The sequence below is a fragment of the Rhinichthys klamathensis genome, unplaced genomic scaffold (assembly GCF_029890125.1).
Source record: "Rhinichthys klamathensis goyatoka isolate OS25496 unplaced genomic scaffold, OSU_Roscu_1.1 h1tg000181l_1, whole genome shotgun sequence".
NCBI classification, from domain to species: Eukaryota; Metazoa; Chordata; class Actinopteri; order Cypriniformes; family Leuciscidae; genus Rhinichthys; species Rhinichthys klamathensis.
The window spans coordinates 257,105-273,414 of NW_026606709.1; the positions used below are offsets into that span (position 1 = coordinate 257,105).

The window sequence follows — 16,310 nt, forward strand, 5'->3', positions numbered from 1 at the left end:
ACTGTCTCCCCTTAAAATCAACGTTGTAGATAGGTTAATTTTTATTCAGTTTAGTTGATTTTGATCACAGATTAAACACCTTTTTAATTACTAAATCATTTTTTAAGTTTACCTAAATGCCATAAAAAACAAAATAAAATAAACATTTCATACATAAGTAGTCATTTATTAAAAATTCAGATATACATATGCAAGTTGTTCAATTGCTGAATTAAGATAATCAGAATCAACAAAGATTATTGTAAATTAGGCTAATTACACACATAATTTGTGGTTTTAAGAGGAAATTCTTTGAATACAGTCTTTTGTTTGAATTATTACTTCTGGAGAAAGTGCATAACATAACTAAAGCAGCAAAAACAAATAAAATATATTCTGAATTGAGAATTAAAAAGTTAAACAAATTAAGACAAACACCCTATTAACCACAGGACATATGAAACCAAATGAAAGTATGTAAATCTGTCATTATTTTAACATGTCATTAACAAGTTGAGTTTCTTTTCATCTGATGTACGCGTGTGAACAGTTTTGTCAGGAAAAGGTGGCGTTCACTGGCAGTAGAGCGTCAGCACATTCTCCTGATTGCCTCGGACAAGAAGAACTGGAGGTCGAAGGTCACGTGACACGATCTCTAGCCAAGCCATGTAAAGGGGACTAGGACATGCCCCTCTTCGCCCCACGGGCATAGTTCTGCCAAACAACAAAATATAGAAAAATTACAGGTGATATCAGAAAGTCACGTAGCTTAAACTGGTTGATCACGGTTTTGTTTAAATGTAATCTAAATTACATCATGGCACAACATCCTGTATAAAGCACTTACACAATGATCAAAGCAGCATCTCTAGAGTAATCTTGAATAACTTCATTCAGGCGGATCTGTCGAAGGGACTACACAAACACAGGACAAACATGTTTAACCAGAGCATGCATGCAAGTAGGCAACCAACTTTTTTAAAGTCTTTGAATCCTAACTCCATCATTTGACCTAAATTACCTTCGCTTTGAACGTTTCGAATTCCTCATCAGACACCATCCAGGAGAATTCCTTTGTTGTCTCGTCGGCTTCTTGACCGTCCTTTTGGACTGAACTTACTCTATACGGAGCTATGAGATCTTCAAATCTTTTAATGCTGTTTCAATAATTTGAGGACAGAAATACATTTTTTTAATAGGAATATACGGTCCATTAACAATGGAATATGTTAATGCCTATGTAACAATGGCCATATGTTAATGGAATGAGGCATATATAAATGCCTCATTCATTCATTCATTCATTTAAGAGGTCAGTGCAAAAAGTTGAATAGAATAAATGAGACTGTACTGCTCAGACTGTGGTTTTCCATTGATGTCAGGAAGAACTTGAATATCTTGGAAACCCAGACGGAACCTGCTGATCAAAGCTTTGAGCCTGACAAAATACAAACGCAAGCTTGTCTTAACGGACTTTGACATTCATAGGACCAATTAAATAAATGTAGTTAGAATTATTAAATAAATCAATTAATAATTTTCAAAGATGTATAGTTTTACAGATATATATGAATAAATATATTATTATTGTATGCATCATGTGATTAAATATTAGTTTTATATTTAATAATCAATATATTATTTAAAAAAAATAAAACACTCTCACATATATACATATATAAAGTGTGATATATATATATATATATATATCACACTTTACCATTCAAAAGTTTGGGGAAGTAAACATTTGTTTAAGAAATTTGACATTTTTCAAGGATGCATTAAATTGATCAAAAGTGACAGTAAAACATTCATAATGTTACAAATTTCTTTTAAATAAATGCTGTTTTTTTTAATTACTTTTAGTTCATCAAAGAATCCTAGAAAAATGCATCTTGGTTTCCACAAAAAACCTGTGATAATATCATGAAACCAAAATTATAGGACCAAATCAGCACATTAGAATGATTTTTGAAGGATCATGTGACACTGAAGACTGGAGTAATGCTGAAAATTCAGCTTTGCCATAACAGGCATACATTACATACATTGTAATAATATTTTACTATATTTTTAGGTTTAAATATAATGCAGTCTTGGTGAGCATAAGAGAATTGTTTCAAAATCATTAACTCCAACCTCAAACCTTTGAACAGTAAAATATATTTATATAATGTAATATGTGTAGCATGTGTTACCACAAATAGTATAACAATTAAGGTTATGCATACTCTTGTTTCTGCTCATCGATCTGTTGAGCTTCACCTCCAACAAACAACCTCACTTTGCATCTGCCCCAGCGTTTCTTACGGGACAGGAGATACGGCACTAATAGTGTCAGACCTGACAACACAATGCATTGTTAAGCCATGTTTTTCCACAGCAAAATCTTTAAAAAATAACATAGTATTTGAATATCAACTCACCCCCATCATCAGAGAGCCAATACACATCAATGGTCTTCTTTCCCTGTCTAGTCTGGAACACACTGGTGGGCTGGGACATGGCCATTAGTGCCTCAGGGTCCACTGGAACACAGGAGATAACATGTTTTGGCGAAGAGTCCAACAGCCTTGAATAGATTCAGTATTTAAGAGTTTGGATACACACATGATGTATCAATTGTGGCTGTTGTAGTAGTAGTTGTGCTCCTTGTGTCAAGTCCTTGTTCAGTAGATGTCTCGAACCCTAGATTGACTATTAGTGAAAAGAAAAATTCCGTTACTGCACATAAACTGTAGAAATTGTTAGAAAGGGAGTCTTTAAACAGTCCATACCATGTGCTTGCATTGTTCGACTTATGTCAAGACCCTCCTTCATCCGAAGAACACATACACCATATTGCAGGTCAAATGCATCGCTAAAATCACATGGAACTGTCACATGCCTTGACTTTTCTACATCAGAATTGAACACTGAGGGAATATGAAACTATATGATATACATACTGCAAAATCCCAATATAGTTTTCAAGGTTGCTTGGTTGAGCTTTACGCCAGTTCTTCTTGAATCCCATCACTAGGACATTGGGCCTCATCCGACCCAAACCCGTACTCTGGAATAGAATAGACATTACCAGACTATCAGTCTCATTTTGCTGGTATACCTTCATCAGACTCTAAAAAAATTAAATAAATGATGTTTGTTTTGAGGTTAGAACATGAAGAGTAGTGCATTGTGGGGCATAGGTGACCTGCAGCAGCATCTGTACGCCGACACGAAGGTCATCAGCCACTACAGTGTGGTAGAAGGACTTTATGCGCCGCTTGTTTAGCCAGCTTATATGAGGACTGCTTTTGGCTGAGTCCATAGGGCCAGGCGAGGGTTCCCCCTGTCAATAACACACAGTCAGTCAAACAGAATATGTGCTCAGGGGAAAAGATGAAAGAGTGTTCAGAGTTGCGAAAGAACTTTTAAAACTTCATGTATTGTGAAGATGTGTTGTGCAGGGACAAAAACTGTTTAACACAAAGTTTCAGTGAGAAATAAACAGATTTGGAAGTTAATGGAAAAGATAAAATATGCATTCTATGTTTCCAAGAAACAACCAAGATGAAAAATGGTTCCAAATTTATTCTATCTATTATTATGAGAATAATATTACAGCAGGGTTCCCACATCTTTTGAACTTATAGAGTTTCCCAGGAAATGATTTTAAAAATATACAAATGACACAGGACCAGTAATTTATTAAAGCTGCTGTCCGTAGCTTTTTTTGGGTTAAAAATTATCCAAAATACATATTTGATAAAATACATAACCAGCCAGTGTTCAAAACTATCTGCTTGCCTTAGCTCGATGCAAAACGGTAAGCTTGTAATAATGTTTTTAATTTTAGTGGTACTGGTGGATTTCCGCGGGAGATTCGAGCATGTCTTTGCGTCATTACGTCACATCTGTACACATAAAGAAGGAGTCTCGGCTAGTATAAGCTATATTGCGTGTGAGGATGTTGGAGGTAGAGATTTATAGCCTTTTCTCACAGCACTTGATATAACTAAACTTATCAATTTGATGGCGGATCCAGAAAGGTTCAAACGACGATCATCATCAGTGACAACTAGAGACTCACCCGCTGTAACATGCAAAAGACTTCGTTCGGACTTCGGAGTGGCTACAGAAAAAAAGAGACTGCAACCGGACCCATGCGAAAACAAGGATAATATCGGAAGGACATTACATGATGTAGTCACGCAATGCTTGCTGACGTTGTTAACATTAACAATTAGAGAACATAGTATAGCCAATTTGCACGGTTTTGCGTGAAATGATAACTTATAAGCAATTGTTAGATTTAATCAGCGCGATTTACTGCAATGTCAGAACCAGAACAAAAGTGAATGTTTCTTACTAGTTCAGATGACATTTCCCGGTGAAAATTCTTATGTTGGTCATACTTCCAAAAAGAATAATCTGTGATTCTGAATGACAATATCCACATCGGCGCGGTGACTGACAGTCAGCTGCACACTCTCCTCAAACACTGTGTTCATCCGCGCTGTGCCGTGTCGAGGGTGTTGAACTACAACCCACGTAAAGTTGATAATTCCGCGAATGACTGCAATTGCAGATTTCGAACAGAGATGGCGACAAAGAGGAAAAATGCCGGACTGCAGCTTTAATTTGCAATAAGTATATTTTCAGACTCATAATGCGTGTTCAGATCTTCATTTTGAAATAGCGATGAACATGAAAAATCATGAAATATTGGTAGAAACCTCAGTTTGTTTTCATGCCAAGAGTTCAAAGCATTTATTCTATTTCTTTGAGGAAAACAGGGTCTGAAAATGTTTTAAATATAAAGATTCTTCATTTGAAATGCGGCTGTGAGCTATAACACACATCTGTTTTCTTTCAGCGTTTGTTAGAGGTTGAATTCAAACCAAATATTGACAAATGTCTACTTAATAAATAGTATGTAAGTTTAGTACTGCGCCCAGACACAATTTTCCTGAAAGCTCATTCTTTGAGATATCAACCTCAAATTTTTAACACAACTTGTTCAGATTTATGGCTTTAATTTTCTTACAGTTTTAGAGTAAAAGATGTTTTGTAAAATACATTTATTAAAAAATCAATAATCTACAATAGTCCAAGTGCCTCCTTTAAAAAGAGACCAACTTAAGTCTGTGCTCCAAATGTATTCCAGATTTATATCAATTTAAAGTGGAAATATAATTTTGGGGTCTATGCCCCAAAAATGGGACTGGCAGTTAAAGGGTTAATATGACATTTATATTTCCATATTTATATTTTTAAATATTTATATTTTAGTTATACCTCCTGATAGGCTAATTATAGGCTTTTCTATGACTATGAGAATCCTCAATGATTTCTTTCTTTCTTTGAAAACATGTTATTTAAACATTTGTTGTAGTTTTTTTCAATGTGAATTCAATAAAGCCTTTGAACCAGAACATGGTGTAGACCACCCCCGCTTTTCACAACCCTGTTTAATGTTTCTATGCTTTAACTTACTGTAATGACATTTGCACATATCATAAGGCTCTGGTTCTTGGTGAAGGTGCTGATGAAATCCACTAGGGAAGGACGTGTACAGGGAGGCCCAGTGAGGACCAAACACTGTGGCCTGAGAAAAAGAACAGATGGAAAAATGTAGGACACGGATGGAAGAAATGATGAAAATTGAGAATATAAAAAGATTGGAAAAACACAATTGGAACATTTTAAAGTGAGCAAAAGACCAAAGGAAAAGTCAAATAACAACATGAACAGCATGACTGGTGATATTTACCTGTAATTTTTAATATGGTCTTCCACTTGGTTAAGACCTACACATTGAGACAGTGCCATGTTATATGAGCTGGCTTGCATTGATGAACCCCAGTTGACATCTGAAATGTAAAAACACAAAAACAGTCAGCACATAATGAAAGCTTGGCAATATTATACACATTTGGGATAAATTGAAAAGCTCGATGGAATAATATGAGCTTCATGAGACTAATTACTTCTGGCAAAGACTCAATGAAGAGTGTGGTGTCTTACCGGGTTTCTTATACAGCACATAACCCAGCAGGAAGATGATTATGCCGATGGCTATGAGAGCAGCCCACCAGGTTAGAAGAAACATGATGATCACAGACACTACTGCTCCGAGCAACGACAACCACTTGCTATAAAATCGAAAAGTTGGACGCCAGCCTGCTCACACACAAGAAAAATGAGAAATGCTTCAGTGAGCGGAATATAGCTATTCTGGGACGTGTGAATTTACAGTAGCATGCAGCGTTTTCTGAGTGCCGTAAAACATATTTTGTTTGCATTTGTCAATATCTAAAGAAAGAGCCCTGTGGTGGTTACAGTATGCACCATTAATCCGAATAGCAAATCACCATTAAATAAGCAAATATTGCATCATAAACTGTTAGCTTAACCCATCATGGCTTGATGTATGGGTTTAAGTGCTCACCTGGTGAGTTAGTGATGGATGCATGGAAGCAGCTGAAGTTGATGAGGGCGTAGGAGCAGAGGAAAAAGTTGGAGATGATGGGAGCAATGGTGTTCAACTCAGCTGAAATATTAGAACATTTGTTTGTCAGAAGGACATTTCTATAATAAAAAATAAGCACTTTTTTGAGAGCATCCGACAATTGCATGGTCAAATTTTGATGTTTGGTGGTTTACCAATAAGAATGAAGCATATAGCGATGATGTAGGCTAGCAGATAGCTTCTGAGTGGTTCATTATTCTTCCCATAACCCTTCCCGAAAAATCCAATGCCTGGATAGAGGTTGTCCTTGCAAAGGCACTATAGGGGGACAAGGAATGGAAGGAATGTTAAGTTGAGAGTTATGTTAAAATTAGTAAATAACACTGAAGATAGTTTTGCACTCTATAATGGAGGAATAAAGATGTTCAGGGGCTCATTCGTTACCTGGAAAACCTTAGGAGCAGACACCAGACAGGCCAGGGCTGAGGAAAGAGTGGCTCCAAAAATGCCAGCACTGATCAGAGGAGCAACTGCAGACACCAGGCTCATAGTCTGAAGTGATATATGACAGAACAACATATTACTTCTGTTAACCTCTGGTATTCCTCACACAAACAATTTTGTTTCTATATTATTTATTCTTTAATATTTTGTATTTTGAGATATATTATTCACCTTCAAATTATGCACCATTTACTTCTATATAAAATAATACAAATATTAGAAAAAAATTCTTTCTATTTTTCTTTATTAATACATTAAGTTAAAGCAGAACTCCGCTCATTTATTTGTACATTTGGGTCAGTACAGACAAAAACGACAAAGATACTTACTTCCTGTTTTTGTTCGAAGTCCACAGTAGTCGATTGTCGAGTTCGCGCGCGCGATCATTAGTTATATTAGTTACCAATGATCGCGCGCGCGAACTCGACAATCGACTACGTGGACTTCGAACGAAAACAGGAAGTAAATACATGTATGTGAGCTGGCTGAATTAACATCATTTTTTATTAATATCTTTCACATCTACTGCAGTCAGATTGACCGTGGTCACTCTTAATAACACCACTCACATGGCTGTGCACTTGTAATGTCACATTAAGGTTGTTAAGAGGCTAAAAACAGGTTTAGAACTTGCCCCATTGAAGTAAACAGGGTGTGAATTTTAAAAAGAGGATAACACGGTGTAGGCAACACCGATTTTTGTCGTTTTTGTCTGTACTGACAGCACTCCAAATGTACAAAAAAATGAGCTCAATGTTAAAATTGACCGGAGTTCTCCTTTAAAAATTGAGCAAAGGTATTTAAGGGGCCGTTAACACTACATCTTTTTCCAACTAAAATTGTTCATTTACATGACAATTGCATTTTGGGGGTCTGAAAACGCAAAGTTTTGAAAACTGGATTCAAATACAGCGCTTTTAATCGTTTTCGTGGATACTAGTGAACAGGGATCATGTTGACAACGTTGTCGTCTGTACGTGAAAGATGCAAAGGAAAAACGTTTCTGTTTTAAGTACATCGTTGTCATGTAAACGTACCCTAAATGTCTGTATAGCAATTGCATTTCCCATTCAAAATGGGACTATTAAAAAAACAAAACATTTAGCTTTTTCTGATCATATCTATAATTTGTGTGTGTGTGTGTGTGTGTGTGTGTGTGTGTGTGTTAGCAAGTGCCAGAAAAGTTTAAATATTTTTAAATCTAAAATGACCGATGACCACCAAAGGGTTATTTTTGGGCTGATATATGGGAACATTTCATGTTTAGGGGCCAGAACAATGCGTTATACAGTATACATGTTTTCATATTTTCAGTGACACGATGAGATAACTCAATGACCATTTAGACATGATGGTCACCTGGTAATTATTGCTGAGTCCAAAAGGGCAGGTCTTATTGTTGATACAGTCACTGAAGTCCCAGCCATAGTTGCAGCCAATTCCAAAACACTGCCCAGACAAAGATGATATGGTGTCGTTCAAATCACCAGAAGCATCACGCACCACACAGGAGCCTGCAATGCATTTAAAGAGCACAACAACAGGGAAATAACACAGCTGTAAGTGTGACTGGATAATACAATTGGCCTTACTTGCATATAACTATACATACAATTGGCATATTAATGTGCACAGTAACTGATATCTCACAAAATTTTGCTGATGAATCGGGAGGATGCTAAATGAGTGAGCATGTGCTGGCAGCTTGCAATTTGCGTAAAATACGCTCAAATCACTTCCATATAATGAACACTTTTGTAGAGTCACATAATTATTCAATTTCGAAAATGTATATTTAGAAAACTGAAAAAAATGACTTGCCTTACTTAAAGCAGGCATGAAATTAAAATTATTAGTATTTCCTAAATGCATGTTAAAGATCTTATGAACGATTCATCCATGTAGATGTTTATTTTGTTATTTTTTATTTTTGTCCTCATAATTGTAAATGAACATGTCATAACTGGATCAAAATCAAATCAACAACAGAATAGAAGTCCCACAATAATCCGTTACACTTAGATACACAATAGGGAATAAATATAAAAAGTACAGAAGAAAAAATGTGTCGCTACTTCCGTTTCATCGAGACTTTTTGGACATCTGGACTACGTGGGGTTTCAGTTCTACACATTACTTTTGAATAAAAAAAAAAAAAGTGAATTTAATATTTCTGATACTCACCAATAGTAGCTGAGATAATGAGATAAGAGATGGTGGTCCAAAAAATAGCCAGCATTGTACCACGGGGTATAGCGATATTTGGATCCTATACAGGAGATTTTGTGTGAGAACAATAAACAAAGCTTTTAGAGGCTTGATTTCCAGCAAATAAATATGCTTTCTGAAATGCTTTATTGGAAACATTACTGTGACTGGGAGCTCAACTTGCCTTCAGATCTCCAGAGATATTAGCGCCCGCAAGGATGCCTGTAGCTGAGGGGAAGAAGATGGAGAACATGCCAAAAAAACTGCCCTCCGGTCCTCGCCAGCCGGGCACAAAGTTTTCCGCAAAAATATCAGCTATTGGGCACAAATTGAGACACTTTATGGGCGACATATGGTAGTGTAATCTGACTAGCACTGAGAAAATGAAGATGGAGTGTTGTTATTAGCATATTTGTGGAACATATTGACTGCATTGCTCTCTGACCTCGGTAGCTGAAAAATCCTCTGGCTTGCTTCTGTGGACTGGCTGGTATGATGGTTCCCACAATGTAACTGCCAAAGGAGATCATGATGACGAAGAAGAACAAGACCTGGGCCTGGGAGAGTAACGAAACCAGTGTAAACTATTAGGAGCTGAACTTATTTAGGTAACCAGACAAAATTAAAATCCCTTTGCTCGTGAAACAAACCTTGGACTCCCATTCCATTCCAGCCATTGAGATGGCCAGAAGGCAGGTGACAGTAATCACTCCAATGATACGGATATCATTAAGTTGGTCTACCATGCTAACCCCAGTGTCCTAATGGGCATCAGAAAAAAGATATTGGTGGTGGTTAAGGAGATTCCCCCCTTCTATGAAAAGCACTATATAAATGTAATGAATTATTACGGTATTATTAGGCTATGTCTCAAAATCATTGTTCAAACATGAGAAATAGTCAGCATGAAATCGAAATGGACAATTCTTGTTTTTATGAAATATTGCAGTAGTAGCCTATTGATATAAATTATTTTGTGCACGTCATTTTTTTTTTTTAAATTCATGTGCACTCATATTCTTTTATTACAATCTATGATCCCCTCTCTCTTGGAAGCCACATTTTAATTTCGGAGCGAGAGCAGATTGCGGCGATGGTTCAATCCATTTCCAATGAACTTAATCAAATCCCGCCCTTTTTCTTGTCCGTTTCACTCGGATATAGCCTGCCTACTACATGGAAGAAAAGTCCATCGCAATTTCCGATTCACACCGAATTTAAAGAGAGAGTTTAACCAAAAAATTAAGAAATATGTTTACTAACCCTCATGTTATTTTAAACCCGCAAACTTCCATTGAATACAATTCAGAGTTCACACGTATAGGCTACTCCGCCATAGGCCTATTTGTGTTTTCAGCGGGAATGAAAGAAAGCGAGGCTATGAGGGAAAGACACGCGTGTCTTCAGTGGGTTGTACTGTTATTTAATGTGTGTTTTTGGATTATTCTGCTGACGAAATATTGCAAAAAAAAAAACTTCAGTAGACATAAAACTTCACACACCATGAGCTGTGGAAAATGATGTGATCTAGGAGCTTTAAAGAAATACTTCCAGTCTGCGAGCAAGTTTTTTCTCTAGTTTAGACAGACTGATGTTTCTCCTCCTCTTCACTCTCGTCATTACAACTTTTTACAGCGGATGCCGTTGAAAACACGGTAAGTTGATCCCTCACTTTCTTTTATTGTCTATGATCCCTCACAGCCTCGCTTTCATGTCATGGCTCTGCTCTGAATAACGAGGCCTCTTCTCACGCTGATTGGTTGGATTACATGAACGTGCTCCTCCGGAACTTTGTTAAATAAACCTAATAAGGTAGCCAGACAACCAGTGAATTATTCGCAATTTTTCTTTTTGTGTTCCAAAGAAGAAAAAAGTTTGGAAAAACAATAGGCTACATTTAAACATTTTGGGGTGTAGGCTTTTTCTTTCATATTCAGTGAATTATGTGTAGGCCTACTGGTCCATTTCACCCACCTGCATGAGTGCCTGTACCGTTTCAGCAAAACCCACTGTGTGCATTGCTACAGCCACTGCATTAGCGAAAGCAAATATAAGCCCAATCGAGCCCCCAAGTTCTGGACCCAAACTACGAGAGATCAGAAAATATGTTCCACCTGGGGAAAGAATTACAAAGAATAAAAAGATATCAGTTCTGATATCTGATAGTTATTAAATAACATGACTAGGCAATATTGCATCCTGGAAAGAAGTCTGATAATGGCTTAAAGACAATAAATTAATCATGTTAGTCAATTTTACTCAGCACATACATGTATTGCATTGTCTTTACCTCCTTTAACCTTGCCATTAGTGGCAATGGCTGATGTGGACAAGCCAGTGATGCCCGTTATAGAAGAGGAGAGCAAGATTATAACCCAAGTCATACCTTTAAAGTGAAGAGGAATTTGTTCATATTATGCATTGTTAAAACACAGTCACAGAGATCTGTAACGTAACAGCCCTTACGGGGTTCACAAAAAATCAGGTGGGAATTTAACGGTAAAACACACACATAAAAATGAAGGGATAAAGACATAAAAACATAGATTGACATACCAATCCCTGCCTGAGCTGTGATCCAGGGAAGCCTCAGGTACAGAATAACACCCCAGATATTCAGCATACAGCGGATCTACAGGGAGTTCAAGACACAGTGACGCTTCAATGGGATCCATTTAGATAACACCATGTAGAAATGCTTTCTGTTTGACTTTATTCAGATGTTTGGAGTATTTTACCCATTGGCAGAGAAAAGACAGACACTTAAAAATGTATGAACACTTGCAATATAACAAAATATTCCTATTTGTTCAAATGTTATTTAATATATTTATGTACACTGTAACAAAAAGTTGCTGCTTTAAATCTTTAAGTACAATCAACTTGGATGTTTAAGTCATTTCAATTTAAATTACATTAAACTGACTTAAAATGAGTAGAATCTGGTATAACTTGTAAAAAAAAAGTTTAAAATTGCTTAACTTACACAGTATTTTGATGGTTTAAGGAATGTAAAAACATGTTGTCATAACTTATTGATCATAGTGTAAACTTGAGGAGAGCTGAGTTAATATTTTTTCAATAAAAATAAAAAAGGCCTTTAAAAAAATGAAAGTTAGTTGTGATAAAGGTTTTAGTATTTGTTTGCAGATGCCACTTAGTTTTTAATGGAATAAAATTCTTGCATTTTCAAGTTTGGTCCCAAATACGTTTTGGTGTCAATGTTTTCATTATTGTTTATACACCTAGAAGCATGTTCTGGTGCGGTTTTAAAAAGTAAATGTTTTTTTTTGTTGTAATCTTTAAAGTTCTTATACCATGACTCCCTGAGCCCATCCAAAGCGAGCCGGTTCTGGTGGAGGTTCTGTGGGTTCATCTTCATCCGGGCTCTGTTTGTCCACACTCGACTCTTCATATAGAGGAGGTGGAGATGGGTCATCCTAAGAGAAAATAATGGAAACCATGACTACTACTTTGTGGATTTCTGAATTAAAGATTTATTTATTTGATTGTATTTAGATAAATGAAGATTATCAACATTTCACTTTTATCTGGAACAGACATTCTTCAGCATTGGTTAAAAGTTTATCAGTGTGGTTATATGTGCGATTTATAAAGGGAAAAGGTGTAGTTTTATGTCGTTCCTACCTGAGGGTTGGCGTGAAGCTGAAAGAGAGAAGGTCTTGACTTCTTTGCTCTCCCAAAAACCTCAGTGTTACTATAGAAGTCATAACTCGGCGGAATATCCAATGTGTCATATCCAGAAAAGACGCCAGAGCTGCGGGATGCCACGCTGTCGCTATCAAAACTGCTACATCCCCCCAAACTGAATTTACGATCATCTCCATTGTTTAGTGAGGAGACCGAGAACGGGCTTCTGGCGGTTGTGAGGTTCATCCCTTCATTGGCCTGCGGTACCTCCGGCACAAGTGAATCAACAGATGTCTGAGTAAAGCCAAGGCTCGATTTGAAGGGTTATATTATACCTGAGCCGGAAGGAACCACTTATGGATGTGTGATTAGTTTTGAGAACATATTCTGGAGCTTTTGTAACGGTCATTAATTCTTAATTGTTGCTGCAGGGCCTTTAGTTTGTACTGGGACTTGTAAACATCATCAGAACATGTAATGACTCAGATCTTTAGTCAGATATCCTTGACACAGGTTCTCAAGGACGACAAATGCATGCTTTGAGAGTCCTGTGTCATGCACGAGAAACAATAAATTATGAATTTCACTGGCAATGTCAGCTTATTTGATTGAGAGAATGATTGAAATGTTTAATTTTCTTATTTGGTTATTTTATTTTCTTATTCGGTTATTTCATTTTATTAGGTAGGCCTAATTTTGGTAATGTTTTTTTTTAAAGTCTGATAGCAATCAGTCTTCAGCCTGACAAATTACAATAATGGCAGAACTTTCAACTTTGAACAATGGCTTGTAAATATTTGTTTGAGATAACTAATATGGAGAAATTGTATTGTAATTGTAGTGTTGACTGAAATGGTGTATTTTCCAACCTGTAGTGACCTTCATGTTAGCTAATTTAACCCACCAGCAGCTCACAGTCGTTCCAACTGACAGACTTTTGCCTTGAGCGTTGACTTATCATTGCAGAAGCAGTTCCTCATTAACTAAAACACCAATGTCCGCCAATGCATGTGACCCAGGGAGCAGCATCGGGTTAAGTAATTATTTCAGCAGAAATTGGTCTGGAAGCCCCAAAGGTGGAGCCTTTTCAGTGTAATTAGTGCGGACCCTGCAAACGTACCCACAGGTGCTCTCCGATTTCTGATTACATTTCTATTATTAGACACAAAGCTTAAGCAGAAAACCAACTGCTAAATGGTCATTTTGAAATCCTATGCTGCCTGAGGGGAAATGTCATAACAAGGAGTAGAAGATTGTATAAAGTGTTTTAAATTGAAATTACAATTTAAGCCTATACTGTGTGAAATACTGCTATTTTTTTTCAAATTACATAAAATCATTCTTAGTTGCACCTAAGGTTTAATCAGATAAAACCAATAACTGATTGTTTTACAATTTCCATTGGCTATTTATATAAGATGGACGCTCTAAAATGACGAAAGTTTGTAAAGAAACATTATTATTACTATATAGGTTACACCACCATTCAAAAGTTTGAAGTCAGTAAGTTTTTTTTATTAAATTAATGTTTTTATTCAGCAAAGATGAAAAGTGACGTTGTTACAAAATATTTCTATTTCAAATAAGTGCTGCTCTTTTGCATTTTCTATTCATCAAATAATCCAGAAAAAAAGAGTTTTTCACAGAAAAAATAAGCAGCACAACTGTTTTAAACATTCATAATAATAAGATAATGTTCATTGAGAACCAGATCAGCATATTAGAGTTTCTGAAGCATCATGTGACACTAAAGACTATAGCCTAATGATGCTGAAAATTCAGCTTTGTCATCACAGGAATAAATTACGTCCTAAAATACATTAAAATAGAAAAATGTTTATTACAATTGTAATACTTCACATTAAAAATAAAAAGGAAACTTCATCTTGGTTGTACAAAGTTTTATTTTCAAAGAACCACTCCCATATTGAGCATAATACATTACACATGAAGCTTTTGTAAAAGGGATGCATGAGGTGATCCGTTAGCAGAGCTCCTGTTGGCAGCGGTATGGTGCCACCCTGGTGTTGTGAAATAGCCGGTTTAACGCGGACGTGTGACATCGGCCTGATTCACAACACCAGCTGCAGCACACACACCTCACACACCAGTCCATGCGGCGTGAAGACGGAAATTTGCCCTCCAGGTCTTCTTCTTCTGTCCAAGACACTTCTATTTTGACACTTATGATATGGAAGATTGAATGAATGTGGACCAGATTTGTCCTTGCAGGTTTAAAGCGTGAAATAAAGTTAAAACAGCCTGATTATTGTGAATCCTGCACCTTGAATTTAGGATAGTGCACTGGAATATTCAGCTCCAGATGCTAATGGTTAAAAATGCAAAGCAGAGTTTCGAGGGAGTTGAAGCAGACACTGCAGCCGGCCGTGACGAAGCCAACACGTCCATCTGTGTTCTCTATGGGCATTTCCTCTATAACCCAGCATCTGCTGAGAGAATCAATGTCACACACACTCATCCCTTCTCTCAGAACTCTCTGAGAGAGATTTAAACCCTTCCCTGACCGCCCGTACACTTGTTTGTACAGTAGGATTGTGTTACAAAACATACATTACATGAATAGCGTGAGCGAACCAAAACAAAGGCGATTTTTTTTTACTTTAGTTAACAAACTAAAAACGAAAAATACTTCTAAAGCATTTAATAAAATAATAATTCATTTCAATACATTATTAAAATAAAAAGTTGTATCTGTTAATATTATTTAACAGACCTGAACTAACATGAAATACGTTCTTACTAACATAAGATGGATAAATACTGTAACAAATGTATTGCTCATTGTTAGTTAATGCATTAATGGGGATTTATTGTAAAGTGTTCCAATGAACACTATAAAATAAATATTTGGTTACACTTTATTTTAAGGTGCCTTTGTTACAGTGTGATTGTATACTTAAGTACTGAGAAATAAAACAACATGTACTTACTATATGGTTAGTTGCATATAATTATACATAATTTACTGTTATTAATATAGTAAGTACATGTTAAGTGTAACAAGGACAGTGTAAAATAAAGTGTTACCAATATGTATAACCTCTAATGAAGAGCAATATAAATAAATAAAATATTTGAGTGGAAAGTATAACTAGAAAAATGTATATTATTCACTATTGAAATTTGTCTAATTAAATTCCATGCCATTTCCAGGCCTGGAAAACAGAATTCCCTAATATTTCCAGGACTGTGAGAACCCTGTATGTATAGTAGAGTTCAGATTGCTGTTTGCAACCAAATCTACCAAAGTGAATAATCTCACTGATAATAATATAATAAAGAATATAATCTCCATGAGATGTGCAAATTGATTGCTTGATATTGGATGTCATGAGAGATAAACTGTAATTGTATATTTGATAATGGCTTTTAAAAAAGAATATCAACTGAGATGTAATGCACTAAAACAGAAAATGCAGGACAAAACAATAACGTCACGCCAAATTAAAAATGAGGTTTATGATAAAAAAATTAAATTGAAACAAAACAAAAC

At 36.1% G+C, this 16,310-nt stretch overlaps 1 protein-coding gene across 1 annotated transcript; it reads right to left on the reverse strand.

Annotated features, from left to right (window-relative positions):
* Positions 1–145: 145 nt before the first annotated feature.
* On the reverse strand, positions 146–13,118 carry slc12a3 (solute carrier family 12 member 3). Its single transcript, XM_056261141.1, has 26 exons — positions 12,794–13,118; positions 12,463–12,585; positions 11,702–11,777; positions 11,436–11,531; positions 11,120–11,259; positions 9,796–9,906; positions 9,591–9,702; positions 9,330–9,460; positions 9,122–9,206; positions 8,297–8,451; positions 6,878–6,985; positions 6,628–6,751; positions 6,413–6,514; positions 5,989–6,144; positions 5,735–5,834; positions 5,458–5,569; positions 3,173–3,310; positions 2,928–3,034; positions 2,757–2,839; positions 2,590–2,676; positions 2,406–2,507; positions 2,211–2,322; positions 1,331–1,417; positions 1,001–1,136; positions 827–894; positions 146–693 (listed from the first exon to the last, which is right to left on the reverse strand). Exons 1-26 carry the CDS (start codon positions 13,040–13,042, stop codon positions 552–554), a joined length of 3,042 nt encoding a protein of 1,013 aa, XP_056117116.1. The 5' UTR covers positions 13,043–13,118; the 3' UTR covers positions 146–551.
* Between the last annotated feature and the right edge of the window lie 3,192 nt (positions 13,119–16,310).

Coding starts and splice junctions, on each gene's coding strand:
- slc12a3 (XM_056261141.1), bottom strand. CDS start 13,042: ATGAACCTCACAACCGCCAGAAGCCCGTTCTCGGTCTCCTCACTAAAC. Junction 2,840..2,927: donor AACTATATTGGGATTTTGCA/GTATGTATATCA, acceptor ATGTGATTTTAG/CGATGCATTTGACCTGCAAT. Junction 2,677..2,756: donor TCGAACAATGCAAGCACATG/GTATGGACTGTT, acceptor TTTCACTAATAG/TCAATCTAGGGTTCGAGACA.